General features: G+C 33.7%; 4 protein-coding genes across 4 annotated transcripts in view; 2 read left to right on the forward strand and 2 right to left on the reverse strand.

Annotated features, from left to right (window-relative positions):
* LOC149422297 (F-box only protein 25) overlaps positions 1-9,212 on the reverse strand; it is a 37,796-nt gene extending 28,584 nt beyond the window's left edge. The window contains exon 1 of the mRNA XM_089633208.1: positions 8,985-9,212. Within this exon, the coding sequence (XP_089489334.1) occupies positions 8,985-9,097 (113 nt within the window). The 5' untranslated portion in view covers positions 9,098-9,212. The remainder of the gene's footprint in view (positions 1-8,984) is intronic.
* Positions 9,213-9,455: 243 nt separating this feature from the next.
* Ccdc56 (Coiled-coil domain containing 56) lies at positions 9,456-9,808 on the forward strand. The gene has a single exon (XM_089633710.1). The coding sequence runs from the start codon at positions 9,542-9,544 to the stop codon at positions 9,806-9,808; it is 267 nt and encodes an 88-aa protein (XP_089489836.1). The 5' UTR covers positions 9,456-9,541.
* Positions 9,809-9,855: 47 nt separating this feature from the next.
* Positions 9,856-10,966, forward strand: mtTFB1 (mitochondrial transcription factor B1). Its single transcript, XM_089633709.1, has one exon. The coding sequence runs from the start codon at positions 9,856-9,858 to the stop codon at positions 10,909-10,911; it is 1,056 nt and encodes a 351-aa protein (XP_089489835.1). The 3' UTR covers positions 10,912-10,966.
* A 1,899-nt stretch (positions 10,967-12,865) lies between these two features.
* Positions 12,866-26,532, reverse strand: part of LOC149422300 (tRNA dimethylallyltransferase) — a 528,940-nt gene continuing 515,273 nt past the window's right edge. Inside the window, exons 6-7 of the mRNA XM_089633711.1 lie at positions 14,345-14,555; positions 12,866-13,398 (exon numbers count right to left, since the gene is read on the reverse strand). Of these exons, the coding sequence (XP_089489837.1) occupies positions 13,048-13,398; positions 14,345-14,555 (562 nt within the window). The 3' untranslated portion in view covers positions 12,866-13,047. The remainder of the gene's footprint in view (positions 13,399-14,344; positions 14,556-26,532) is intronic.

The following is a 26,532-nucleotide window of genomic DNA, read 5'->3' on the forward strand; positions in this document are numbered from 1 at the left end:
TGAAAATATGAACAAATAAAACATTAGCAATGGAATAATAATAATAACGTTTAGTTTATATAGCGCAGTTTTGCGATATTTCAGCAACCACACCCCACAAATTACCTACATTACCTAAATAACTTAACCTATTACGCCGAGGAAACTTACTGAGATAAAGTATTGCTAATTTATTAAAAATCTTTTCACATTATTTGTTTTGCTAACTCCTTCTTTAGCCAACGTTTCGGACAGCATTGCAGTGTCCATCATCAGGGCATAACACATCTGCCCTGATGATGGACACTGCAATGCTGTCCGAAACGTTGGCTAAAGAAGGAGTTAGAAAAACAAGGCATAACACCCCAAAAACAAATAACAAAAATTACTTAATTGTTCATTTTCAATAATTGATATGGACATAAGGGTCACAAACGTCTTAGATACGAAAATGTATATAATTCGATCAAGCGATGTCCATTTTATTATGAATGAATGCCTTATTGTTACGTAAATAAGCTTCAAATGGCGCAGTGAACCCGAACCATTTGATGAATTTTGCGAGCTCAGTCTCACAATATTATTGTTTGTAAAGATTCAACAAAGATCAACTACTAAGATACAGAAGGTTAATTTTGCACTTAATATATATAAATAGAAATAAAGTGTTTTTAAAATTAAAATTAAATACTAAACCGTGTAGTGAGTTTGGTCATTAGAGTTCTGTTCTGGAATCTGGACACCTGGTTATCTGGGAAAGGCGAAATAACGGTTCGAGTGGGTATCAGTCATAGAATAAAGAAGACTAGTAGATATAAAACCGTTGCCGCGGTTTGAAAACTTCGACGGTTCTTTTTGAAAATAACAGAGGGCGCCACTTCCGCTTACAACAATCCTAAACTGTACAGTCATTAAGATAATAATAATGTATTGCAGTATCCATTCGTGGTATTCATGGCAGTGAAATGCAACGTACGATTTAGTAGCTCAATGGCATTTTGATTAATAATAAGGTAAATGTGGCGAATTACGCCACGATTGTTAATATAGATGAATCACGAAAATAATTAAATAACTTACTATGAGGAAAACCCCTTTAACAGGTATAATGTAAATTAAAACTACTTAAATTAGCTGGATACATTTTTTAGAAAATGTACAGTAAAACTTGTAAGTAATATTTTAGAAGTTTGATAACATTGTTTCGTTTAGTCTTTATCATAAAAATGTCAGCTATAGATTTAAGTGTTTTCCTGGAATTTATTGTTGAGAAAATATTATTAGTCGTTTCTAAAAACGTTTTAAAGTTAACGGCCCTCCGCACTAGCGACCGAATTAATGTACGGAGTATTACGAAGTCTAAAATTCAATCGGAGGTATATACAGGGTTTTCCAATAAGAGGTGTTATTTTGATATTCAATCGTAAAAGATCAATAGTTTCGTTGCTTGTGTGGCACGTAGCGCCGTCTTGTTGAAAGTAAACGTTGTCCAGATCAATACCATCCAATTCCGGCCATAAAAAAACATTAATCATCTCTCGATAGCGCAATCCATTCACCGTAATTGTTGCTCCAGCCTCATTTTCGAAAAACTAAGGACCAATGACTCCGCCGGACCATAAACCGCACCAAACAGTCAAACGTTGAGGATAGAGAGGCTTTTCAATAATAACTCTTGGGTTTTCCGAGCCCCAGATGCGACAATTTTGCTTGTTGACGAAGCCACCGAGGTGGAAATGGGCCTCATCACTCAAGATGATTTGCATTCGATTCACTCAAGTGAATTTTAATAATTTCAATGCGTTGTTGAAGCGTGTATCGTTCCATTTTTATTAATGGCGTAGTTTCTACTTGTCAAAAGTCAAAAACTGACAGCTTCAAAAGTAACATCTACCGAAATAGCGGGCTATTCAAAATAACACCTTTTATTGGAAAACCCTGTATGTACGTATATATATTTTTTAAATCGTAAATGCAGCTCTGCTCTCTGCTACCCTAACATAAATACACTTTTATATCGATTCGCATGTTTTAATTTATAATAAATACTATTTTTACCTGCGGCTTAGAAAGAAATTAAATTAAATCGGCTTCGTGTGAGAAATTACTGTATGAAGTATTTTCTCACAGGAAGAAAATGTTTTTCCGGTATGAAAAGTAGCCCGTGTCACTTCCCAGTCCTCCAACTGTCCCTATGTAAAAACACGTCGATCGGTTGCTCCGTTGCGACGTAAAAGAAGGATAAACAAACAAACAAACAAACTCTCGCATTTATAATATTAGCTAGGATAAGCTAAATACCTTAAAATGTACAAAACGGGAATGTGCTTATGTCGCAAATAACCTGTAAAATTTTAACTGAAAAATAAAATTTTAAAAATGCTACAACATATTCAGTCAGCTAATCCCAGTAGCCGGGAACGTTTAGTTTATCTTGAAATTTCATAGAACTATGTTGGTACCTACCTACTGTAATACATAATTTTCGACAGAAGAAAAAAACTTGATAGCATAAATTGTAAACATATTTTTAATAAATAATATTTCAAGGCAAGACTTGCGCAATTATACTATTTTTATAGGACCTAGAAGGACACATTTATATGATAGTGAGCCAGTGTGGTAAGTAGGCACTGGCCAAAAACTAGAGCGAGTTCCGATTCTCCTTTTGAGGCACACCACTGTATTAAATTTGATAAGTCTGCTATAAGATATATCTATCGTATAGGAATGTTACCAATAAACCAAATAGAAATTATGGAAAGCGGTTATTACGAGTTTGCACACATTAACAAAAAAACACAGCTATACAAACAAGGTGACTGGAATTTAATGAGAAATATTGAAGTAGGGACCTATTCATTGGCTTAAAAAGTTCATATGAACATAGGGTTGCCATCTCTAAAAGTTGGTAACCAGGACAAGAGTCTTGAAAACCCCGGATTTTAGAGACCATAACCCGGACATGTCAACAGGTTTTTTTAAACACAGTCAGTGTATTAAAAACAGTTTAAAATGTCATAAATCACCTTTTGATTTATTTTCAGACCTTAAAATTGAATTTTACATCTTTTATCATCATTTTAAATGTACCTAACAAAACAGAATCTTATTACAGTTTGTTGTACATTGTTTCCATAACCAGTTAGAATTTTTTCATTCTTAAAATAAAACAAAAATTATTATTATACTCTGTTATGAAAACTAAACCTTATTAAAATATTAAACTTATTAAAGTTCAATTAAATTTTTAAACAAAAATCTTAAAAATACTGAGACCATTTTAGTATTCAGTCTTACAATTTTTGAGGTAACTCTTTTAACTGAATAATAATTATCTTCTTTAAATTTGTATCAGCAGCCATTTACACAACAAAATACCTCTTAACATAATATGAACTAAATTCAGTCTTCTTAAATCTTAAGCAACAAAACTGACCCTTTTTAAAGTTTAGACTTACTGGAATGTAAGTAACATTATTATTTTTTTTAAACATAAAATATCCAAAACTATTCTCTTTTATATCACCTTAAATTTTAATCAACAGCCATATAACCTTAACACAGGAATTAGCCTAGTATGGTTGTAAAAAAAACATAACAATTGTAATTTCAAGAAATCTATGAAATAATAAAAAATAAAAATAAAAATTCTACGTTTCTTTTACGTAATAAAAACAATCATACAAAAATGAATAGAAATTTTAGCACTTGTAAGTACATTATTTGATTATCTAGCTATTTAAGATTTTTCCTCAGCCTCTTGTCTTTTTACTTTTCAGTTTTTTTTTGTATTTATCACTCTTTCCGATAGCTTTTAGAATATCTTCCCTTTTTATAATGAATTTGTAAAAATCAATGCAGCTGCATTCTTGGAAATTGAATTTAATTTTAATTACTGACGAGATTGTTTCTACGTTTAGTAAATGTCTTTCTTTTGTCCATTGTTGTGAAATTAATGAGAATATTCTCTCCACGTCGACATATGAGCCGGAATGCAAAAAAATACTGTGCAATTTCAGCAATTCCGAATATAAATTCGCATTTGGTGTTTTAAAAAATTGTACCCAAAGTTGATTTGAATTTAAAAGCTTATCTTGTTCAGTTAGGTTTTGACTAAAAGCGTTTAAATATTGAAGACAATATTAGTGATTTCTTAAACGAAAATCTGAAACAGAAAAATCAGAAAAGGAAACGGTCACATCTGGTCCCAGATTAAGAAATCACTAATATTGTCTTCAATATTTAAATATTACAATTTGAGGTTTTACTCAATAAAAAAATAATTCCGAAAAATAATAAAAGCGTTTAAATTCACCCACTCGTCAAATAATTTTGCGTCGTCAATATCTGTTTTTGTCTTTTAAATAAAGAACAGTGTCTTCAATAAGAGTCCATTCTGTGTTGTTATTAATTTTTGTCAAAAACATCCAGTCAAATTTCTCAAATTGTTTTAACGGTTGCATCCATTCTTCAATGTACGTTTTGATTTCCTTGTAGAAGTCATGTGAGCATTTTATAAACTCTTGTTTCGTGTTTTCATATTTATTTGTAATACTCTGAACATTCAACGGCACGAAACTTTCCTTAATTCGGTCATCTAAGCTTTTTGTTATGGATGCAAGTATGCTTCTGGTTTCAAGGACTGAATTATCACTTTTCTCTAATTTCTGTATTTTTGAGTGAACATCCGTGGTGCACTGCGTTGTTAATGACATGGGCAGAGCATCCCACACATAGACATATGAATATTAGTAGACCTGCCCTAAGTGATTAAAAGCGTATTATCCCCACTCCCCATACCGGTTCCATTGGAGCCGGCTGGGCTCGCTTATGGCCTCAAGTGAAATTTGAAAACGTGACGTCATCATTCTTGTGCGAACTATGGTCGAGGCATCATCGGTTCATTTTACGAAATAACACGGCAAAATGTTGATTTGTTATATGAAAACTTGTAAAAATAGATGTGAAAAAGAGAATAAACCCAATTGTCGTATTACATTCCATAAGTAAGCATTATTTTACTTTATTTTAAGCTTATTCACACCGTATTATATGGATCAGTTTTAGAAACATATACTATCACATCACAATGTAGCGATTCTCAAGTGTGCTCATCGTTGTTTACTGGGGTAAGTAAATTATGAAACATTTGTAAAAGTGTCTTAACTAAATACTCTGAAACTAACTACGACTCTGCAAACAGAAGAAATTTACTTTGCCGAATTTGGACTTCGCAAATTAGTTCATAACGTGGCGAGTAATTTGCGCTCCCATGTAAAAATGTCTATTCATTCAAAAGCAGATTTTACTTTTAAGAACTAAATGGTGATATTATAATGCGAGATGCCTATTTACTGTCAGATTGATTTATTGACGAATCACAGTCAGCTTAACCCCCTTCGTTCTTCAACAGTTGATTTTACCCCTCGCCATTATCTTCTCGTCTATTAATTCCTATGTCTGTGATCCCAAACCAACCATGTTTGGGTTAAGATTTTCTTTCAGCTTGTGGAAAACATTGTTGGTTCCATTTCGTTCTATTCCACCGAAGTTTGCATTGCAATTATCTCCAGCAAAAGCAATACATTTAGTCAAGAGGTCAGGCTGGCCGGCCCAAGACTTTAAATTTTTAAACCCGGACTACAAATGAAACCACGCCCGGACGCTCCCCGGACGCCTTCTAAACTAGGACAAATCCGGGGAAACCCGGACGGATGGCAACCCTATATGAACACAATACCAATTGTTAACCATAAATGATATTTGTCAAAAAGGCAAAAAATAATTTTAAATAGGTTAAAACTAGGCTATATCTATGTGACAAAAGGAAAAATGAGAGGACTCAACTAACACTTTTGTACCGTATCATATCGCACTCTCTTAATATAACTAGACTGCCATCACAAAAGCAACAAAGTAATGAATCGTATCGTATCATATTGCACTCTCGTAATATAACTATACTGCCATCACAGAATTAACAAAGTAATACATCGTATCGTATCATATTATCGTATTTTCTTTGGTTTTAGGCCCAGCCGGGCTTTTACATGGATTTTAAGAACAAAATATACCTGGTGGGCTAACGAAAATTATACAATTTTTTAAAGCATGATTTAACAGTAAACTGAATATGAAAAAATATTAGTAAAACATGTACCAGTAACATAAAATAATGTAGAAACTAGAACAATTTTTGAACCTTTTCTGTATATCTATATATGTATATCTATATTTCTATATATGTATTTATCCTGTTTAAATGAAGTGTTTTCTATTATTGTAGCATTCTATGCCTTAAGAAAATTTCAGCTGTATCACATTCAATGTCGTTTTGTATACATATTGTTGTGTTCTTAAATGTAATACTAATATTCACCTATGTACCACTGTGTACTTATAATCTCATGTATCACATTATTGTAAAAGCCTTTTATGGCGTTTAATGAATAAATAAAAAAAATACTACATACAAGACAAATCACTAACACTACATTACCAACACCAACAGTACTATAATTTGTATGATTTAACAAAGTGCTGGTATAGGTTACGCTTAATTTTATAAATGGAGTCAATAAATATATCAATAGTACCCCCAAACTTGTTGCCCGGATCATGCATCCTATTGGTCAGTGAGTGTGTCTGATAGTTGGATGTGTACGTATTTCAGAAGAATGTTACATTTTGTCTTGTGTTCCCAGTCGGCACGTGGAATTTAATAGTGGTAACAATGGCAAGAATGTCAATTAGTTGTTAACGACTCTGTGTAACACAACCAGGTCATAATTCTCCTGTCAGACAGTGTTATTAGTTGTAATTGATTCTTAATACATAATTAATGTATTCAATTGGAATTCTGAGCTTATATTATACGTACCTAAGAAATTTGTGCTGAACTCTTTCTATATTGTTAGAGTGAACTTTATACAAAGGAGATCAAATAGGTGAATTATATTCCACTTGACTTATGACTAATGAAATATAGAGGGTTCTCATATAATCTAAGGACTTAAAATTAGTTAAAGTTCCGAAAAGGAAGCCAAGTATCCCTTATTAGTTATATAGTTTATGTGTGCAATGAATGTCAAGTTTACATCGAATTTTACTGGTATTAATTTAATATTATTTAACGTATATTCATGAAAGATATTATAATGTGTTATGGAAAATCGTATTACTTGACATTTCTGAATGTTCAAAAATAAAACATATCGTATCGCACTCTCGTAATATAACATTCGGGTGTTTTGAGCAAAGCGGGTTTTAAATGTTTTTGTTTGTTTTTTTTTTATTATTTAAACGCTCAGATGGCTTCTACTTAATAGTACAACTTTATGAGAAATTACAATTTTAAGCATGCGAATTTTATTCGCTCATATGGCTTTTGAAAATCCAAGTCAAACTAACAGGAATACCTACTACGATAAAGAAACGAAACTTTTTGTTGTTTCAATTCTGCTAAATCAAAATGATTAGATATATATTTATTATACATATATCTACGATTATATTAAAAACCACAAAGTCGAATATATTAGTTTAACAGGGAGTGCAGTATATTGTCCATTAAATTTGCTGAAACGAAATTCCATAATTATTTTATATTTTACTTAATTTAATATTTCTTTGCAAGGAAGAGTTACTTTTCAAACTTGAATCAAAACGCGATACATCCCTTTCTTCCTTTCGCCCACAGATATAACGAAATATTCTACCCGTATGGGCGGAGGATCACCCCCGCTTTTTCCTTGACCCCTCTCTACAGTTCAGCGAGTACCTATATTGTTAGGTATACGGTAAATCATACAGATTTCCACTACTTTCAAATACTAACAATATTAGTAAATGTATAGGAACACCTAATATTAACATAATACATATTATATACATTGTAAATATTATATAGATGGTGTCAAACTATTCAGGTTAGATTCATGTACAAATTTCTAATGAGTTTTTTGGTTGTAATTTTCTTCGCTGTTACGTCCTTCAGTATTATTTCACATCAAGTACCAATCACCATGTGCATTTGGTGTACATTATCATTATGGTACGCACCGAAATAGCAATTTGTTAAATAAAATGTCGTATTCCTAATTCAAATTTTGAGAGAACTTCTGAACAACATTATTTATTGCCAAAAAAACTCGTTGTTCGTAGTCAAGTACCTACACATTCATATCAATGCATCAATAGTATTTACACAACCACCTACCTACTACCTAAATTAATTGAAATGCATGTTTCCGTTTTTCATGAGAAATATCTGTACTGTTTATCTCAGTTTTAGTCCCCCGAGAAATAATAGAAATACGATAAGTAATATTAATTGCTTGCTAAATATTTTTTATCAAAATGATGCATTCATAATATCTTCAGAGTACAAAAGAATATTATGCATAAACACAGTGTAATATGTAGGCAAAATGTCTGTATCTTGTCGTCATATTGCACAACGCCTTTCAAAACGCATTGCAATTTTAATAAAATACTTACCAACTTGCAACACATTTTTTGTAAGCGAATTTCACGAAAATAATATTCGACCCCGATGTCAAACAAAACAATGCACAAATTGATGCATTATTTCGGAGGCTTTTACCCGTTGTATGATAATACATCAATGGTTGTATGTCATGCTTTGTACTTGCAGGTAATTACACAATTTATTAAACGGTAAATATTTATGTTCATTTTCCGCAATAAGCAACATGCCTACTCAACATAAAATTTAAGTACAGAGTAAATATTGGGGCTCAATCATAATATTATTAATAATAAACACAAATTGCGATAGACGCATGGTGTATAATTGTATCATAAGGTAAAAGTTAAAAAGAACATAGCTTTACATCATAAATCATAACAAGTACAATGAAGGCATAACGGGAGAAAAACAAGAAATGATTGTTTACGGAAGGTAAAATAAGTGGATTCGCGAACAAAGAAACAGCTAAAGTGCATTGATCCGTTTTAGTGGAAAATGTATGGCTTCTGACCTTTGGTTGTCGAGCTGCGCCGTACATTCTAATACTTTTTTCTTCTCCCAGCCTTCTTGAGTTTTTACCCATTCCTCTCCTGGCGATCTCCAATCTTTGGAAATAAATGGCATCTCAAAATATAAACAGTAAACAAACGACTACCGTCAACCGTAAACACTCTATATGGCTGGCAAATGCGACGCAAGACGCAGCAGCACTGCGCGGCTGATCCAATCCCAACACAAAACTCTGTACGTTGGAGAGAGAGAGGGAAAATGCGCATGCCTTTTTGTTTTCTACCCAAACGTCACGAACAGCTGACGCAGATGTCAGATTGAAACAAACGTTAAACAAAAATAATGCCACTGCCATCTTGCGGCCCGTATTGAACCATTTATCTACTCGAATGAAGATTTTTGTTTTGCCGGTATTATCTTTGTATCTACTCAAAAGAAGATTTCTACCGAGTAAAAATTGCGTAACGATACATTTCATCAACTTTCAACAGACTGTCATTTTCTTTGAGGTTAAGTGCACTCGCCGTTTATTTACGGCGCAAAAAATATACTTCGACGATGGATAGCGCAGATCAAAAGTCAAAAATTGTTTCCACCAGCAAGCCTGCTTTCAGTAAAGGTCAAATTGACTACATGAAAGTTGTCGAAAATCTGAACTTGGAACGAGTTCAAAAGCTGAAGCGAATTAAAAGGAACAATTTCATCACTGGTTCGGTGCTTGGCGGTATCGTCCTCGGTATTTACGCTTATTCCATTTTTTCCGTCAAACAAGAGCATTTCTTAGACGACTTCATCGAACCTGCCACAGTGCACAAGGAATCGTAATATTAAAACATTGTTATAGCAAAAATTAGTTATTTTTGGTTTTCAAGATGGCTCTTATACCGAAGCTGTCTCATCTCCGTCTGCCGCCTCTTCCAACAATTCGCGATATAGTAAGAATATATAAATTAAGAGCAGTCAAACAGCTTTCCCAGAATTTTTTAATGGATGAAAAAGTTACAAACAGAATAGTGCGTGCTGCCGGTAACCTGGATGGAAGCCATGTCTGCGAAGTGGGTCCGGGGCCTGGAGGAATCACCCGCTCTATAATTCGCCAAAATCCGTCACAATTTGTTGTGGTTGAGAAGGATCGCAGATTTATACCATCGCTGGAAATGTTATCTGACGCAACACAAGGCCATATTGATTTTAAGGTTCTGTGCGGTGATATTCTGCACACAGATTTAGAAAAGATTTTCACCAATGTCCAGGCAGAACCGTGGGACGGGCCCGTTCCCAAAGTGCATTTAATCGGTAATTTACCATTTAACGTTTCCACAATTCTTCTGATTCGCTGGCTCGACATGATATCTCAGCAGACAGGGGCGTGGACTTACGGCAGGACTAGGATGACACTCACATTTCAGAAGGAAGTGGCGGAGAGGATGGTCGCCCCCATACTGACCAAAGAGCGCTGCAGACTGTCCATCATGTGCCAGAACTGGTGTAGGGTTGATTACAAATTTGAAATATCCGGCAAGGCCTTTGTTCCGAAGCCGGATGTGGATGTAGGAGTTGTCACCCTCACTCCTCTGAAGAGTCCTACTATAATGCTGAGATTTGGTTTGGTAGAAAAAGTTGTACGGCAGATATTCCATTTGCGGCAAAAATATTCTATCCGCGGAGCCGAGTCACTTTTTCCCAAAGAGTGCCGACAAGAGTTAGCCTTGGAAATGTACAAACTGGCAGATCTCAACCCGCAAACCCGGCCATTCCAGATTACCCTCCAAGAGTTCAACCGCCTCTGTCACGCATACCAGCACATTATTACCTTGCACCCCGAAGTTGCTAACTATGATCTAAGGGCTCCCAGAAACCCCACAGTTGACATAAACTCTCAAAACTTGACAGAAATAGATGATTACTCCACAAATACTTACGTTTAATATTAGTGCATATTATGTAGTGCATATTAACTTAAATAAAGTTGATTTAAATTTGTTTTTGTGTTTAATTACTTTTTTATTTTATTCTGAAGTCTTTCATAATAATACGAATAAAAATTAAATTATTATAAAACTGCACGTTAGATAGATGGCGCTAATTTTTATAATTTAGAATAAACTGCCAGCTATACATACAATACAGGGATAAATAGTTTTGTCTGTATAAAAGTTGTCGTGCACTTATCACCCTGGCACCAGATTAGCATCGCCTCAGCTCGAGCTGTTCAGAATTCTTTGTATGTAACTCTGTACTGCAACGAACACTAATCAGCATCGCCTCGCCTCAGACAAGCTAATGAAATGAGGCGAGGAGGTGCCGATTAACCTTAAAACTCAATTCTTACACTACAAAGTAACAAAAATATAACATTGTATTGTGTTTTCACAATGTAGAAAACAGTATTTTTATGAGTTTTAATGCGGACGAACCTATTTATTCATATTCCAAATGTACACCCGCCAACAAACAATAATTGAATAATAATCTAAATTAACTAACTAACTAACCATCACGCCGTTTTCCGCAGGGGTATGCAGAGAGAACGGACCGCCAAACAACTCGGTCTTGGCACACACTCCTTGCCTCATTCACATTCATACATCATCTCATACATACTATTCTATTGTTCTGACTCTTGACATGGCCCGACTCAAGTATCTGATTCACTTGGTCGTGCCATGTCTTCCTCGGGCGTCCCCGACTTCTGCTACCATTCACATTTGCATCGTATATTCTCCTTACAGTCCTTTCTTCGCTCATTGGCTCTACATGCCCAAACCATCTAAGCGTCCCTTTCTTGATCTTACTCATTACGCTTACATCAGCCTTGCACTCTTTGCGGATCTCCACATTCCTCACACGATCATACATGGTTTTACCACACATACGCCTCAGGGATCTCATTTCAACAGCATTCAATCTACTTTCATCCTTTCTTTGCCAGTTCCATGCCACACTTCTATACATCAGGGTAGGTACCGGCACTTCATTGTGGACTGCTAACTTCGCTTCTTTGGACAATTTTTTGTTAGCGCCAACTGCGTGCATTTAATCTTCTTTCAATATCTCTGTCAGCCTTCCCATCTCTCGTAAACATGCTTCCTAAATACACAAACTCATCCACCTGCTCCAAGTATTCCTCATTCACAGCTATATTGCACACTGTTTTCGTACTCTCTCTTTCAAATACCATTACTTTAGACTTACTTACATTCATCATTAACTCATTCTTCATGCATACTTCGTTCATCCTAGACACGAGAGACTGCAATAACGAGAGACTGTAATAATCAAATATTTTAAAGCATAACATGCAAAAATAGTTTTTCTTAAATATTGAAATTAGTGTCGTCTATGAACACGAAGTTTATAAAGTAATTTTAAGTAACCCATCTGAAGATCATATTCTAATTGTATGTGCACAAACACCATATTATTATTGTGTCTGTGATGCTATAAATGAATTATCAATTTTATTATAATACCAGCTGGGTGCGTTTAATTCTTCACTATTCTCATCTTTGTGTCGCAATAATGGTTTGCTTTTAGTTGCATATTGCTTTGGTGGTGATACCTATTGTACGGAATTATCCTCCTTTAGCTGTAGCTTTAGATGCCTTGGTATTGCATGTAACATTACTGACATAGACATGGCAGTATGTTAGTCTCACACATACGCTATATTCTCATTAAATGTGGGCTTGGTCTATGACACCGTACCGCATGGCGAATACAATAAAAAGGTACAGCACAAGAATCCCACAATTAAAATTAATTTTCACTACTAATGGCCAGGGCAAGGATTATTTACATTACCTATTTTAAGATTTGTTCGTGGATCTTCAAATAAGTTGTATGAAATACATAAATGTGAAAACAATACATATCGAGATAACTATACTTTATTTAACAAATAGAAAAAAGCCTGCACAACTACTACATAAATCAAGAGGGAAGAAATACCAGGGTGACAGACTCAGCAGTGGGTACACTGGCAGAAGGCTAAAGAAGATATTACATATAAGGTGTAAGGGAATATATGGCACAAAACCCTATTAACAAAAGACTTCACAGTTTTAAAAACTGCTACTTCCATCATCTTTAGTGATAGGTTTGTCATTGCCTTCAGGGTTGGGATCCTTACTAGTATTTTTTTTCACCCTACTCAATTGCTTCTTATGCCTCTTGGATCGCATATGAATGTTAAACTGATGATCCCCGATAAACACCCTTTGACAGGTTTCACAAAAGTTAGATGAATTAGGATTAATGCCCCCAATGTAGGCCAGACCAGTGGCCAATGGTTCTGGTTCTATGGGACAATCTGTACCATTGACAAAGTGTTCAATAATTTGTGTTGCCTTCTCTAACACATTTGCGTTCCACAAGGAAACATCACTAGTGTCTAACTTGTAGAGCGGTGGAGTCTGAAACAAAATCAACCAAGAACATTACATTATAATATTTATACAGGTATACATATTTAATTTTTACATCTTGGAAAGAAATAATTCCTGTATTGAAAGGCAATCTGGCAGATGGTAAGTACCAAAGTTTATAATATTACACATTCATTTCACAATTTATTTTAACTACGAACCCATTTGTGGAAGGATAATACACAAAATGAATTAAGAATATAATTTAATTCTTTGAAATAAATATTATTGGAAGAGATATTAAGAGCACAATTTCACTTATAACCCAAAAAATATGCAAATCATGCCATTGAACTCTGGAAAAGCTCAATATTTTATTTTACTTTTCACATTAGGTCCACACGGGAGGCCCTGAGGAAAATAATTTCCCTTAAGACCTGTCATCTTTTGGGATGCTATGTGGAAGGTTTTTTTTAGGGAAAGGAAGGAGATAAAGATCTGGGAAAGAAATAGGTATGAGGGCTGGGTAGGAATCAGGGTGATGGATCGAGAGAGAGGTAAAAAGATCTCTCTCAAACAGTCTCCATATCTGGCCCACCACACAGTAAGGTGGGCAAAAGTCCTAGACAATCCTCACCGCTTGAACCCGGGCACCCCTGCTAAGTCACTGAAAGCAGCAAACCACTTGGGAGAGACTGTGGCAGAAGAGTCAGTCATTCAATGAATCGCTGCCCATACCCGCCTACAAATTTGGTTCACTTTGTAGAATTTTTTAATAACATTTAGAGTCTACAATTGTATTGTTTATACAATGTGGAGCGATGGACGATGGAACGATATCTTAACAGTACCTAAATGTATAGAAACAGTTCAGTTGCACAAGCTAATGTTTTTTATTTTATTGCTAATTTATTTTTGATGATCCTATTTTGAACTGCATTTTTAATTGACTACGTTGAAATAAAATAATAAAAATAATTAATTTAACTATTACCTGTCTTGTAGGATGTCCAAGAAAACGATTCTTAATCGTTTTATTTTGTTTTCTGGCATATCTCCTGGTTGCTAACTTCAAATTATCTAAACTCTCTATGAATTTCTTCTGTCCACTTTCAGTAGAGCGTTCTTCTTCGCTCAGAATCAGGTACTCGTGAAATTCTTTAAATCCAATGGATTGAAAAATACCTCTTGTGTAGTCAGTGGGCCTAAATAATAAAATAAATTACGATATAATATAATATAACAATACTATGATGTATACCTACAATTTATTTAGGTTAGAAGAAAATAACAGATGAATTTTAAGTTGCTTAAGAAATTGTAAAAAAAAGTGTTCAAAGAATTCGATAGATGGCAGTAAATAAATAAAAGAATTATTTTTACTATTGTAATAATTTTTGTAGGAAAATTAATGATTATTAGAATTAATAAAGTCATGTGTAATGAATGAAACGATGTTTAGCCAATATTTTCGTAGACAATCTGAGTGAATTTTAAGTTGTTATAAGAAATTGTAAAAAAAGTGTTCAAAGAATTCAATAGATGGCAGTAAATAAATTCAAAGAATTATTTTTATTATTGTGATCATTTTTGTAAGAAAATTTATAATTATTAGAATTAATAAAATCATATGTAACGATGTATGGCTAATATTTTCGTAGTCAATCTGATTGAATGAGTGTTTTTTTAATGAATAGCAATTGTGCTTGAATAATAAGTGTGCTTTTCATACTATAGAAATTTGATCCATGCTAAGTACCTAGTACCGTGTATAGTATACCTAGGTATATAATGTTTGTATGTTGGGAGTACAATATAAACAAGTATTAACGTCTCACATAACTTAATGAAAAACAACAAAACTGCAGCAATGGCCCCAACCAACTTGTTCGGTGGGAAGTCTTACAATTATTAGCACAGGTCAGGGGGGAATTGAATTAAAAATATCACATTACATTAAAAAGGTTCGAGGTTTTTTTCTTTCTCCAGAAGTTCATATGGATCATAGCATCATATATATTATTATTTTTTAATGCCTTTTCACCCCAAAGGAGTGCTCTAGCCAGTGTTAAGTTGAGGTGATTGTGGAGTGTTTGTAAGTGTAGGCCAAACGGTCCAGGAGCAAGTAAAAATTTGGCGACCCTTGTCAAAAGTAGAAGACTCAGGTAGGTGATCACGATAATCACTGATATTGGAATGATTTGTACTTTTGCGTAGCGCGGTTTTTATGAAACATAATCGCAGGGGCGATGTGTTAGGTTAGGTATTATCAGCGCCTTGGCGCCTCGGAAATTCGACGCCCGGAGCGGACTGCTCCAACAGCATAGGGCCGGCCCTGTAAATGGTACTACCCAATTAAAGTAGTGGTACAAGCGGGAAACTGGTCAAAAATAGGTCACATTTATTGGAGTCGATTATGTGCTATATTTTTTTTCTCGTTTTCGAGTATTTGGTCAATTTTGATGTCAATATTGTTAGGAGGTTACTATCAGCTGTTTACTGAATTTTAAAATACGTTGCAGAGTAGAGCCACCTACTGAAGTTTGTTTTATTTCGTTACAAAATAATAAATAAAAAAACGAAATGCCAAGATTGGAAAAGGGTTCTCCGTCTATGTGATCCAGATTTACCAGTTTCCCCCTTGTAATACTAGTTTTCGCACGCCGTGTACAGACTCAAAATACAACCGAAAATAAAATTGCTAACATAACAGATAGAGCGTATGTGTGATCGGCCAAACGGAGCAATTTTAAAAGAAGAGGAACGCTTGCTGTTTCTGTTCAGTGTTGCCAACTCAACTACTTCAAAATATGCTAGAGTGATAGGAAAAATATGCCAGAAATATGCTAAATTACTTTAAAAAATGCCAAAATAAAAGCTAACATAAATTTAACTTAGAAATAAAATCAGTGAGATAAAATATCAATATCTTCATCTTCTTCATTAACAGCAGCTGAAGTGGAAGACTGAGAGACGGAGTCGTAACTTTCTTTGGTCCCAATGCAGCGTAGTACTTCGTCAGGAACAGTGTAAGAATAACAGCACTTTCCTGCTCTCTTTAGGCCAAATCTGACGTACAAAATGGAATTTAGGGTTCTCACCGCCAAACGATTTCGGAGTTTTGTTTTGACCAGACTCATTTGGCTAAATACACGTTCAATGTCCGCATTTGAATGCGGCAATGTTAAAATAGACATTGCAAACTGACATAAATCACCGAAGGGGTTATTATTAGCTGCATCTTTATATTGCATGACTTCATTCCAAAACTCTACAGTGGAAGTCAAGGATTCCCATTTAATGTGAACTATGTTTCTCCATTGAGACACCAGTTTTTCAATCGATATCATTTTTGTTAGTTAAAAAATTAGTTTTTATTGTTTTCATGTTTCTGTAAAAATAAGCCAAATAAATATGCTATATGCTAAAAGCATAATAGTTATGCTAAACATGGAGTATTTATGCCAAATTTGGCATATAATATGCTAACTTGGCAACACTGTTTCTGTTGGGTTAGGTTGGCTAAATGTAAAATACAATCGTGGGCATGTCGACACTGTCACGCAAAAACTTGCAGTTTGTATAACAGTCGCGTACCTACGTACCTACAGTTCCTACCCGCACTATTTTAATTATTTATGTACTATATTCTAAATAAAGATTGGTTTGTGTATGTGTCTTTCTTCCACGATAATAATAATAATATAAGTTTGATTCATCCATCTGGACAATACATCATTTCAGTTGGCGACACGAAATGAGACACTCAATGAGTCAATGGTCCGATGGCTTCATTCGTCCAGTCCCGTCAATGAAATAAAAGTGATGAATGGGAAAGGAATTCATTGGGATGTCGGTTATTTAGTAACCCATCCACATCATCATTATTACTATTACGGAATAGAATTTTGTTGTCACATGTGCTTGATGTTCGACAGTGTTACATAAAAAAAATAACAATCTGCGTCCACAAAAATAAAAACAAAACGATAACAGTCGATCATAATCATCAAACCAGAAGTAAGAGCAGAAACGACCTTTCTATTCCAACTAGTAATACTGCGGCTTATCAAAAAGTTTTCTCATACCTGGGACCAAAAATATACAACAAAATCCCCTATCAATTTAAACTGTGTGAATTATCAGCCTTCGGTACTAAAATTACTAAATGGTTATTAGACTTAGGTAGGACAGATTCCGAAAAATTATTAAAAAACGTAGTCTGAGTTGATTTCTTCGATTTTGTATTTTGTATTTACCTAAAAAATATTTTTTTATTTTTCTTTCTTACATTGATATATTATATTTTTATTTTATATTTTACATGTACCTATCTGGATTTTATTGTTTATTACTGCTAAATTGTATTTTCCTAAAAAAAATATTTTCTTTCTTACATTTATATGTTATATTTTAATTTTATTTTTATATTTTACATGTACCTACCTGGAATTATGTACACTCAACCTGCCAATTTGACTGTCCTAAAACGGGAAACTTCCTAGTTGGACAGTCAAAGCTTCCTTTTATATTTGTATATCTTGTATGTAATAAATGTAAAAATAAATAAATAAATAAAAAAATAAATGTATAAAGAGGGTGACAGATTACGCTATAAATTCAAAGCATTTCATATAACTCCATATTGTTCGCCATACAATCCCATACAGAACTGTTTCACCTAAAAAGATGATGAGTGATAAGTGTGGGCGTGGCGACGATATGCGGCGTGATCTGCTTGCCAGGATATTTTTGAAAATTATAAATTAAGCGCCGTAATTACGCAGCTGTCATCTGTCAAAGTGACAGATCCCATACAAAATAATGATATTCCGCGGCAGTTTCCCAATTGATCTGACCCCCTCTTCTGAGGATGATAATAGATGCCACGCCCAAATTATGCGCGCATAATATAGCGTAATGTCTCTAAGGCTTTATGGAATAATAATTTAAAAATAGAACGAAATTTTGTGGAAATATCATTTGGATCTATCAACCAGTAGTTATAATTAAAAATACGTATGTAATGTGAAATATTCCCGTGTACTGCTTAACATTATTCAAGTTTAATGAACATTTCAGTTTCAAAATTGAAAATAATTACCATATCAGAAAAGCGATAATGTTGGTACCAAAATTATTTTTAATAAAAATTCTTCATTCGTGAATGTTATAGCTACCCCACTGCTTAAAATAATGTATTTGTTTATTTATATATTCTTCGCCGATACGGGCTTTTTACAAACATTTGATCCTACCTACATAATAGTTTAGTGCAACAGTAATCAAGAAATAAAAGTTTGCTATTAGTTATACGAGTACATATAGAAAATCAATGCAGATGAATAGTATTATGCTTAGCTTAGCTTAGTTATTAATATTATTGAGGTATGTTACTATAGCCTTCTTGTAACTATATTCCGTGCAGTGGAACACATCTACAATTTCTACGAAATTATTGCCAACTGCATGTAATCCGGGTATAGGTGAGTATCTAAATGAGTCAGTCCTGATATTTTTGTTACAATTAAAACTAGTTTTCGATTGAGTAATTCTAGTTGGTATGTTGAAGGTGATTAGGCTTAATTTTTTTTTTTTTTTTTTTTTAAAAAGAAAGACAAACATTCCCAGGTTACGAATAACCCAACAATGTTTGAAAATCTCCTACTACCACCACAGAAAGCCGAAAATGTTGCTTGTGTTGTGATGGAGGACTTAGCCAGCCGAGGAATCGAACACGCGACGCTCGGGTGAGACCCAAGCGCTATGCCCACTCAACCACTGACCGGTCAGTGGTTGAGTGGGGAAGAATAAATCAGGGAAGTCTATAATTCCTTTATCGATTTAAACAAAAATAAGTCAAATCGGTAATGAGTCTTCTAGCTGCAAGTTTTAATTCTTTCATCAAGCGGTTGTAATTTATAATTTATAAGGGTAGACAGAGTTTATAGTTAATATATCTTACAAATTTATACTGAATTTATTTAATGGAATCGGAATGGATTTCAAAGTGCGGGGACCAGATAGAAGAATTATATTCGACTTGACTTCTAACTGAAGAAAAATATAAGATTTTTAATGTTTTTAACGTCTCTGCCATTACGGAGAATTAAGCCAAGAATTTTTAATCGGATAATTTAATAAACATATTAATATTATTTATTTATTTCAGTCAGTTTTCATCAGAAATGATGAGGTGTTCATCATTATAAGGTATACTGCACATAGAAAATAAAAATATGGCCTATGAACACATTTTTCTACGTTAATTTACACTATGGTAGAAGAGATGCATATTCGATTGTCCATTGAATCTTTCGTTATAGTAATTGTATGATTTGTTCAGCGTCGTTTTTTGAAAATCACCTCAGGACGCTTTAAAAATATGCAATATATTTCTAAAATGCTCTCTTTCTGGAAAATGCTTCAAAATAGAATGTTTTGATAATAATTGTATTACATATTATATTGCCCAAAAATAAAGTCGCTATCTCTGTCTGCCTGTTTGTGCACTTAGTTCTTCTTAACTACCCAACGGATTTTGATAGGGTTTTCACTATCATTTAGAAAATTTCTTCTGGAGAATTTATATATATACATATAAATAATACATGAATATTACATATAAAAATATAAAAATTCAGCCTCCTTATGTTTGTGCTCGCAAAACTCGAAAAGTCGACCGACATCGCTGAAAATTCCAAAGCTTGTTCTTATTAGTGCCCGGAGTGTTTAGAGAGTGGTTGAGAGGGGAGAAGAAGACATTAGCAATAGAGAAACATTGCGGGGTCCAATAGTAGTAAAATCACAGTCGAAATTCGCTCCTGGCAGTTCAAAGTAAGTTCATTGTGTTGGGTATTGAATTACGTGGGTAGAAAGTAAAAAAGAAACCATAACAGATTTAATTCCCGTAAAGTTACATCGACCGAGCGGGGTTGCGCGGATTATGACCCATTGTTAATCTTCCCCAAGGGTCAGAATCGCGCGCACTGCACGGAGTCGAGGTCACAAGGCCTGCTGAGAACACAAGAATATGACCTGGGGTAATAACTTACAGTTTACTACAGGTCCAACTGACCGCAGCCATTGTCGTCGGATTGTTTTTTTTTAAAGAACTTCGTAAAACAATGCCGCTTTGTTACATCAACGAGTTGACAAAAACTTGTGATTAGTTTGGCGTACCAAAACAGTACCATAATAACGTGCAAGTACTTTCGTGAAATTTAATATGACACGATTTTATATTCCCATACTGCTGTTATATAGGGCATTGACTTACTTTAACCAATGATTCCAGACATTATTTGGAATAAAAAATATAAATAAAAGTCTCCGGTGACTTTTGATTTTTTTTTCAAAAAACAATTTTCAAAAAAAATGTCGTCACTGGTCACTCAGCCAAGTAACCACCCAACCCACATTCCGCCCATATATATCCAATACTTACAGGTTTAGTTGAAAAAAGTGCCTTCCTTAACACCCTATATATATATATATATAAACCCTATAGATAGGTACAATAATAGATAGCAATTATGTTGAACTACAACACTCTGTTAAATCATATGAATATGCTCAAATTGTCAGACAGATGAATATTCACTGACTTGGTATTTCTATACTACATTCCACGTCAGCTCAAAGACAATTTTTCTTCCTAGCTCCTAAAATCTTTAACCTTATCCCTGAAAACCTAAAAACTGTGAGTCAACCCCATTCCTTTAAAAAACAAATTGAGAAATGGATCCTTACACACGGAATACATTACAACTACAATACCCATTCATTCTACACTCAATCAATTTAATCACCTTTCAGATAAAACACAATATATCCTTATTCCCTAAGCGGTATAGTGTACATATGTAATTAATCAGTGAAATTTTTCATCTTCTTATAATTCTCTAACTTCTCCATTCTCTTCTTGCAACCCAAACTAGCTATACATCATTTTTCTTATTTTTCTTTTTCATATTACATATAGTAATGTATACATTCTATGTCCGCAAACTGTAAAATTCACCCGCCATAACACAGGGTCATCCCTAGCATGGAGGGTGAAATATCACAAAACCACATGTACCCTCCAAATCATGTATTAATAAAAAAATAAAAAATCTAAATGATTTAGTTGATAGTCCAGTATTGCTAGAATTGATAAGCTTTCGGATTCCACAACGTAATAATACTAGAGGTAAGGATTTATTACTCAGAATCCTAATGGAGGAAAACATTTATACCAAGTCAGTGGAAATATTGTTGATGAATCAATTCAGTTATGTACAATAAATAATGTATATATCTTAATATTCTCATGTAAAAGCCCCGAAAAAGGTCGTTAGTAAATAAATAAATTAGCACACGATTATTTATTTATTCAGTAGGAAAATACCATAGAAAATTATGTGTACTACAAAATACGAAATACCGAAATTTAAACGTTATTTCGTAACTGCATCCACACGGTCAATTTAGCTTACTCCTAACCCAACAGCAGAGCGTATGTGGGGATCGGACTGTTATGTTAGGTTGAGAGGGGCATAAACGCGATCGTGAGCATGTCGATACAGTCGCGGAATTCAAAATTATTTTACATTGTTTATTTGCTGATTGTGTTCATTTTATCTCATTAATATCAACAGTTTAAAATACGGTTGATGTACACTTGAGCAATCTACTGAACTGGGAACCAGTAAAAGTGTCACCTATTATACACATACATTGCATGTAAAAAAAAATTACTTAGATTAACAAGTTATCAAATATTACATTTATATAATTATATAAACCTATGTATATTTATTTGTTATATATTTATCTATTTTATTTGTTTTATTATAATATACTATGTATATAAATTTCGACTACCATAATACGGGCGTGTGTCTAGTGTGGTAGTCGAAAAGCATGTAAAAAAAAAAAAAAAAAAAATTGTATTTTGGGTCTGTATGTTATGTACCAATTTATTTACGAGCGTGCCACTAGATGAAAATTAAAGTTTAGTTTCAGAAAATTCGGACTCATGATATAAACTGCACAATTAGCCCAGAATTAGTGCAAAAAGGAAATGCTGTATATATTAATGAATTTAAGTAGAAAAGTTAAGTCAACTTGAATAATTTTACGCATTACACAGGTATATGTAGGAATATTTCACATTACACATGCACCGACATCCGAAATTAGTATGTTTAATGAACAAGTATACAAACTAATTCTGAATTCTGATAAGATTTGAGATGTTCGCGGCCAAAAAAGTATTATCGCATAATTTCGCGAGATATTATGCAGTGTTACGCTAACTCATTCTTTAGCCAACGTTTCGGACAACGTTACAGTATCCATCATCAGGGCAGATGCGTAATTGAACCATCGTCTAAATATTAAACCTCAATCTTCTTCAGGACAATAAAATATAATAGTATTATATTTTAGTAGGTATTATATTTTATTGTCCTGAAGAAGATTGAGTCCAATAGAAACCGGTCGACGAATATACCTCAAAATAAAGTGGTTTAAAACTAAGTGTTTGTTTCATTTTGTATAATGTCAAGCCACAAAGTGTTTGCTTTCTTCGATAATTCTGTATAATTTTTTATAAAAATTTTCATCGAGTTTAATAATTTTTAAATAAATAGACGTGGGTATGTATGATATACCTACCTTAAAACTAAATATTTTATAAAAATGCCAGTACATTAATAAGATTAAATTCCTTTCTTATGATGGTCTTCATTTGAAAAAAAAACATTAGAATAAATGAAACATGAACGGGCGCTAAAATCAGCCAATTGAGAAATGTCTCATTTGACGGCAAAAATGAGTCAGAAGCATAGCAATCATTTATGGGCAACACGTTGCTTATATCTTGACGTGAGTGACGCCATTTAATGTTTCTACATTCATGCCTTGTTTTTACCCACCTCGTGGATAAATGTTTATTTATTAAAAAAAACTCTCACTCAAACTTCCAAGTAAAAAATCTCATTTCCGAACTGGCCACATTATTTTCAATTCCAAAGAAAAATAATGATTCGTACAGCATCAATAAGAAAACACTTGTTTTGATTCACAAGATGATTTTACAGATGTACAAACTTACAGACTCTAAAAAATAAGTGAACTGTCCCCAAAAATTTAAACTAACAGTTTTTATATAACATCATGTTATCAGTATTCTGTATTAATTATCAAACCCTACGCTACATTTTAAGTAAAAAGTTTAAAATTTCACAATAACAGTGAAAAACTTCATTACCGGAAAAGAAATAAATTTTCACTTTGGTCTATGTTATTTTTTCTTTTGGCTATACAATCGTCGATGGATAAAAATGAATATTTCTAATTTATTAAAAATCTGTACAAATTATTGGTAATCCGGTTAAAAACGGGATTGCAGGCCGTTTCTCGATAAACTTTTGATACATTTTTAATATATCGGAACAAGTGTTCGTGGACCTACATTTGCCTTGATAATATATAACGACGAAATGAGAAAATATCAGGAGTTTTATGAACACATGTTCAAAAATCGTGATAGGAAACCTATCAATTTATTCAATTCAGCCAGCAATCCCGTTTTTAACCGGATTAGGAATGATTATAGAGATTCCTAATAAATTGGCAATACTCATTTTCTCCGTGTCACGTCATACCAAACATAGGTTTTGTTTATAAGAAAAAATAATGCGATGTCGATGATCAAAAAACTTACATTCATGTTTATGTTTCTATGGTGTAATTGTGGATGGAAACAATTCTTGAAGGAATGATTTCATAACCAGATATTAATATCTCCTCTAAAATAACCAACATTGTTGGGAAGGTATGTAACTGAAGCTTATGGGTATTAGGGAACCTACCTTTGGGTAATAACTGTCGATTGTCAGACGTATTGTATTGTATTATAACCATTCGCCATAACTTCACGAGCCACCGTTTGTTACGCGCCACCCACCGATGATTCTGCATAATAAACAGTCCACGAAATTGTTTAAGGTTAGGCAATGGACACAGCCCATCCTGGACATGTGTCTGACATTATCATCGTCAATTCCCACTACCTACCTACCAGTGGTGAGTGATGACGAAGTACCTACAGAAATATCTATGTAATAGGTCAAGGTAAACAGACACACGCACACTATAGACCGGGAGCCAACAACACATAACCCAAAATTGGATACCTACTTACTTTAAAATAAATCATTTTTACATGAATTTCGTACAAGAGCTTAACTGCCCGGAGTTAGTGGGAATGTGGAATTCTCAATAAATGGGGTATGTTTGGAGGATAATGATTAGGCAAGAGGAAGGTTGGAAAGCTCCTGGCTATTCAGAACTGGCCACCAAACCTAATAGGTTAATACTATTCAAGTAACGCAATACGTTGTAATGTAACCAGGTGATTCTAATAGCATTTACTACTGACAACCAACCGTACGTCATCGGATGCACAGATGAAAACACTTTGTGGCTAGAATGAATTAGTAAACCCAAAAAAATGGTCTGTCGGTGAACAACCTGAATGGTTTCGTACAGCTCGGGAAATTGAACGAATTTATTTGGCTATAAGATATACGTACGTGTATTGCCGTAATATTTATTTTATGCCGCGACAGTGGTTGATAAGTTTAATAGTAAAAACTGGTCTGCCAAACATCATCCTGCTACTGCTACGCAACTATTTCAAAGGTGAATTTGATATTATTTATTCATTTTCGGGAAATTTTACATTTAATCAGTTTGTACATAAGTATTATATAGTTAAAAAAAACAATTATGGATTTCCCCCTTGTGACTTTAACTGAGACAGCATAATATGGAATAAGTTATTTAAATAAATTATACAAAACAAAGATTAAATAAAACGAAAAATTTACAAAACAATACATTTATGCCATGGAGAGAGGTTGTAGGTATAAATTAAATCATAATAGAGATATAAACAATAGAGACATAAACATTATTCACAAACCATCAGAGAAATATTCTTTTATGGACCTCTTGTATTTGGTAAGTTCGGAACTGAAAATATCAACCTTGGATAATACGCTATTGTAATTATTGCATAGTCTGTTCAGGCAAGAATTCTGCTTAGAGTTCGTTTTGCTTTGATCAACCCTGAACAGGACATAAGAGCGTGTTGAACGCGCAGGTACATTAAATGGAATCTTGTTTAGCAACTCTGGGCATTGAATATTATTGTTAACTACTTTATCGAATACATGAATGAATTAGTCTGCCAATAATTGCCTGGCAATACTTTGTGTAATTTGTGTTAAACGGTCGGCAGTCCAGTTAAGGAGTTTAAGCTTACTAATCATCCGTTCTTGCAAAGGTTGTTTCATTTGTGTATCCGGTGACGTAAGATTACGTGTTGAGGGCTCCCAGCTTACTACGTACAACGCCATACGCACGTTTATGGGAGAGTGATATAATGTCGGGTCGCCTGGGAACTGGGAACACGTCTCTGTTGAGTTCATCAGCAAAATGTTTAATTGAATGGCCCATAGTCTTTGATGGACAAGATAATTATTGTAATTATTGTTTCACTCAAGTGAAGGGTTGACATCTCACGTGGGAAGGTGATCTTCCCGTCAAATTTATATCAGACTCGTTAACTTTACTGGCTTGATTAATTGATTGGCAGTTTTAATCGATCTATTTATATTATTTTTAAACAATCATCTATCTAGCAGGTTATTACATGCACAAATATTTTCAAGGCGGATAATAGTGGTCGGATAATTATGATGTAATTATATTATACTAAGCATAAAGAGTACAAATTTTCAGAGAACGATTTCTCATAAACTGGGAGTACCAACTTCGATTGGGTAATTGAGTAACAAGTACCTATTTTTAATTGAAATTTATTTTTGGATTTTTTATTTATTTTGATACCACGCGAAGATATTGTCCCAGAGATTGAAAAAATTAGAAATATATATATTTTTTTTTTGATTTAAAATCTTTATACGTAGCATGAAGAATTTATCTAACGTTGCTTAATTTCGAAAAATAAACATTTCATGAAAGTAACCTACATCTGAACATGTTTACTATAATACATCTATTTGTATTAATTTTAAAAATGATACGTTCATTTTTTTTTGGTTTGAGAGGATCGCACCTTTCTCTCCAGGGAATGGAGTCAACCTCGCTAACAACTGAGTCAAA

Source organism: Hesperophylax consimilis, chromosome 7, assembly GCF_061612785.1.
Source record: "Hesperophylax consimilis isolate HC1 chromosome 7, BYU_Hcon_1.0, whole genome shotgun sequence".
Taxonomy (NCBI): domain Eukaryota; kingdom Metazoa; phylum Arthropoda; class Insecta; order Trichoptera; family Limnephilidae; genus Hesperophylax; species Hesperophylax consimilis.

Excerpts from the sequence above, each read along its gene's own strand:
- Ccdc56 (XM_089633710.1), top strand. The coding sequence starts at position 9,542 with ATGGATAGCGCAGATCAAAAGTCAAAAATTGTTTCCACCAGCAAGCCT.
- mtTFB1 (XM_089633709.1), top strand. The coding sequence starts at position 9,856 with ATGGCTCTTATACCGAAGCTGTCTCATCTCCGTCTGCCGCCTCTTCCA.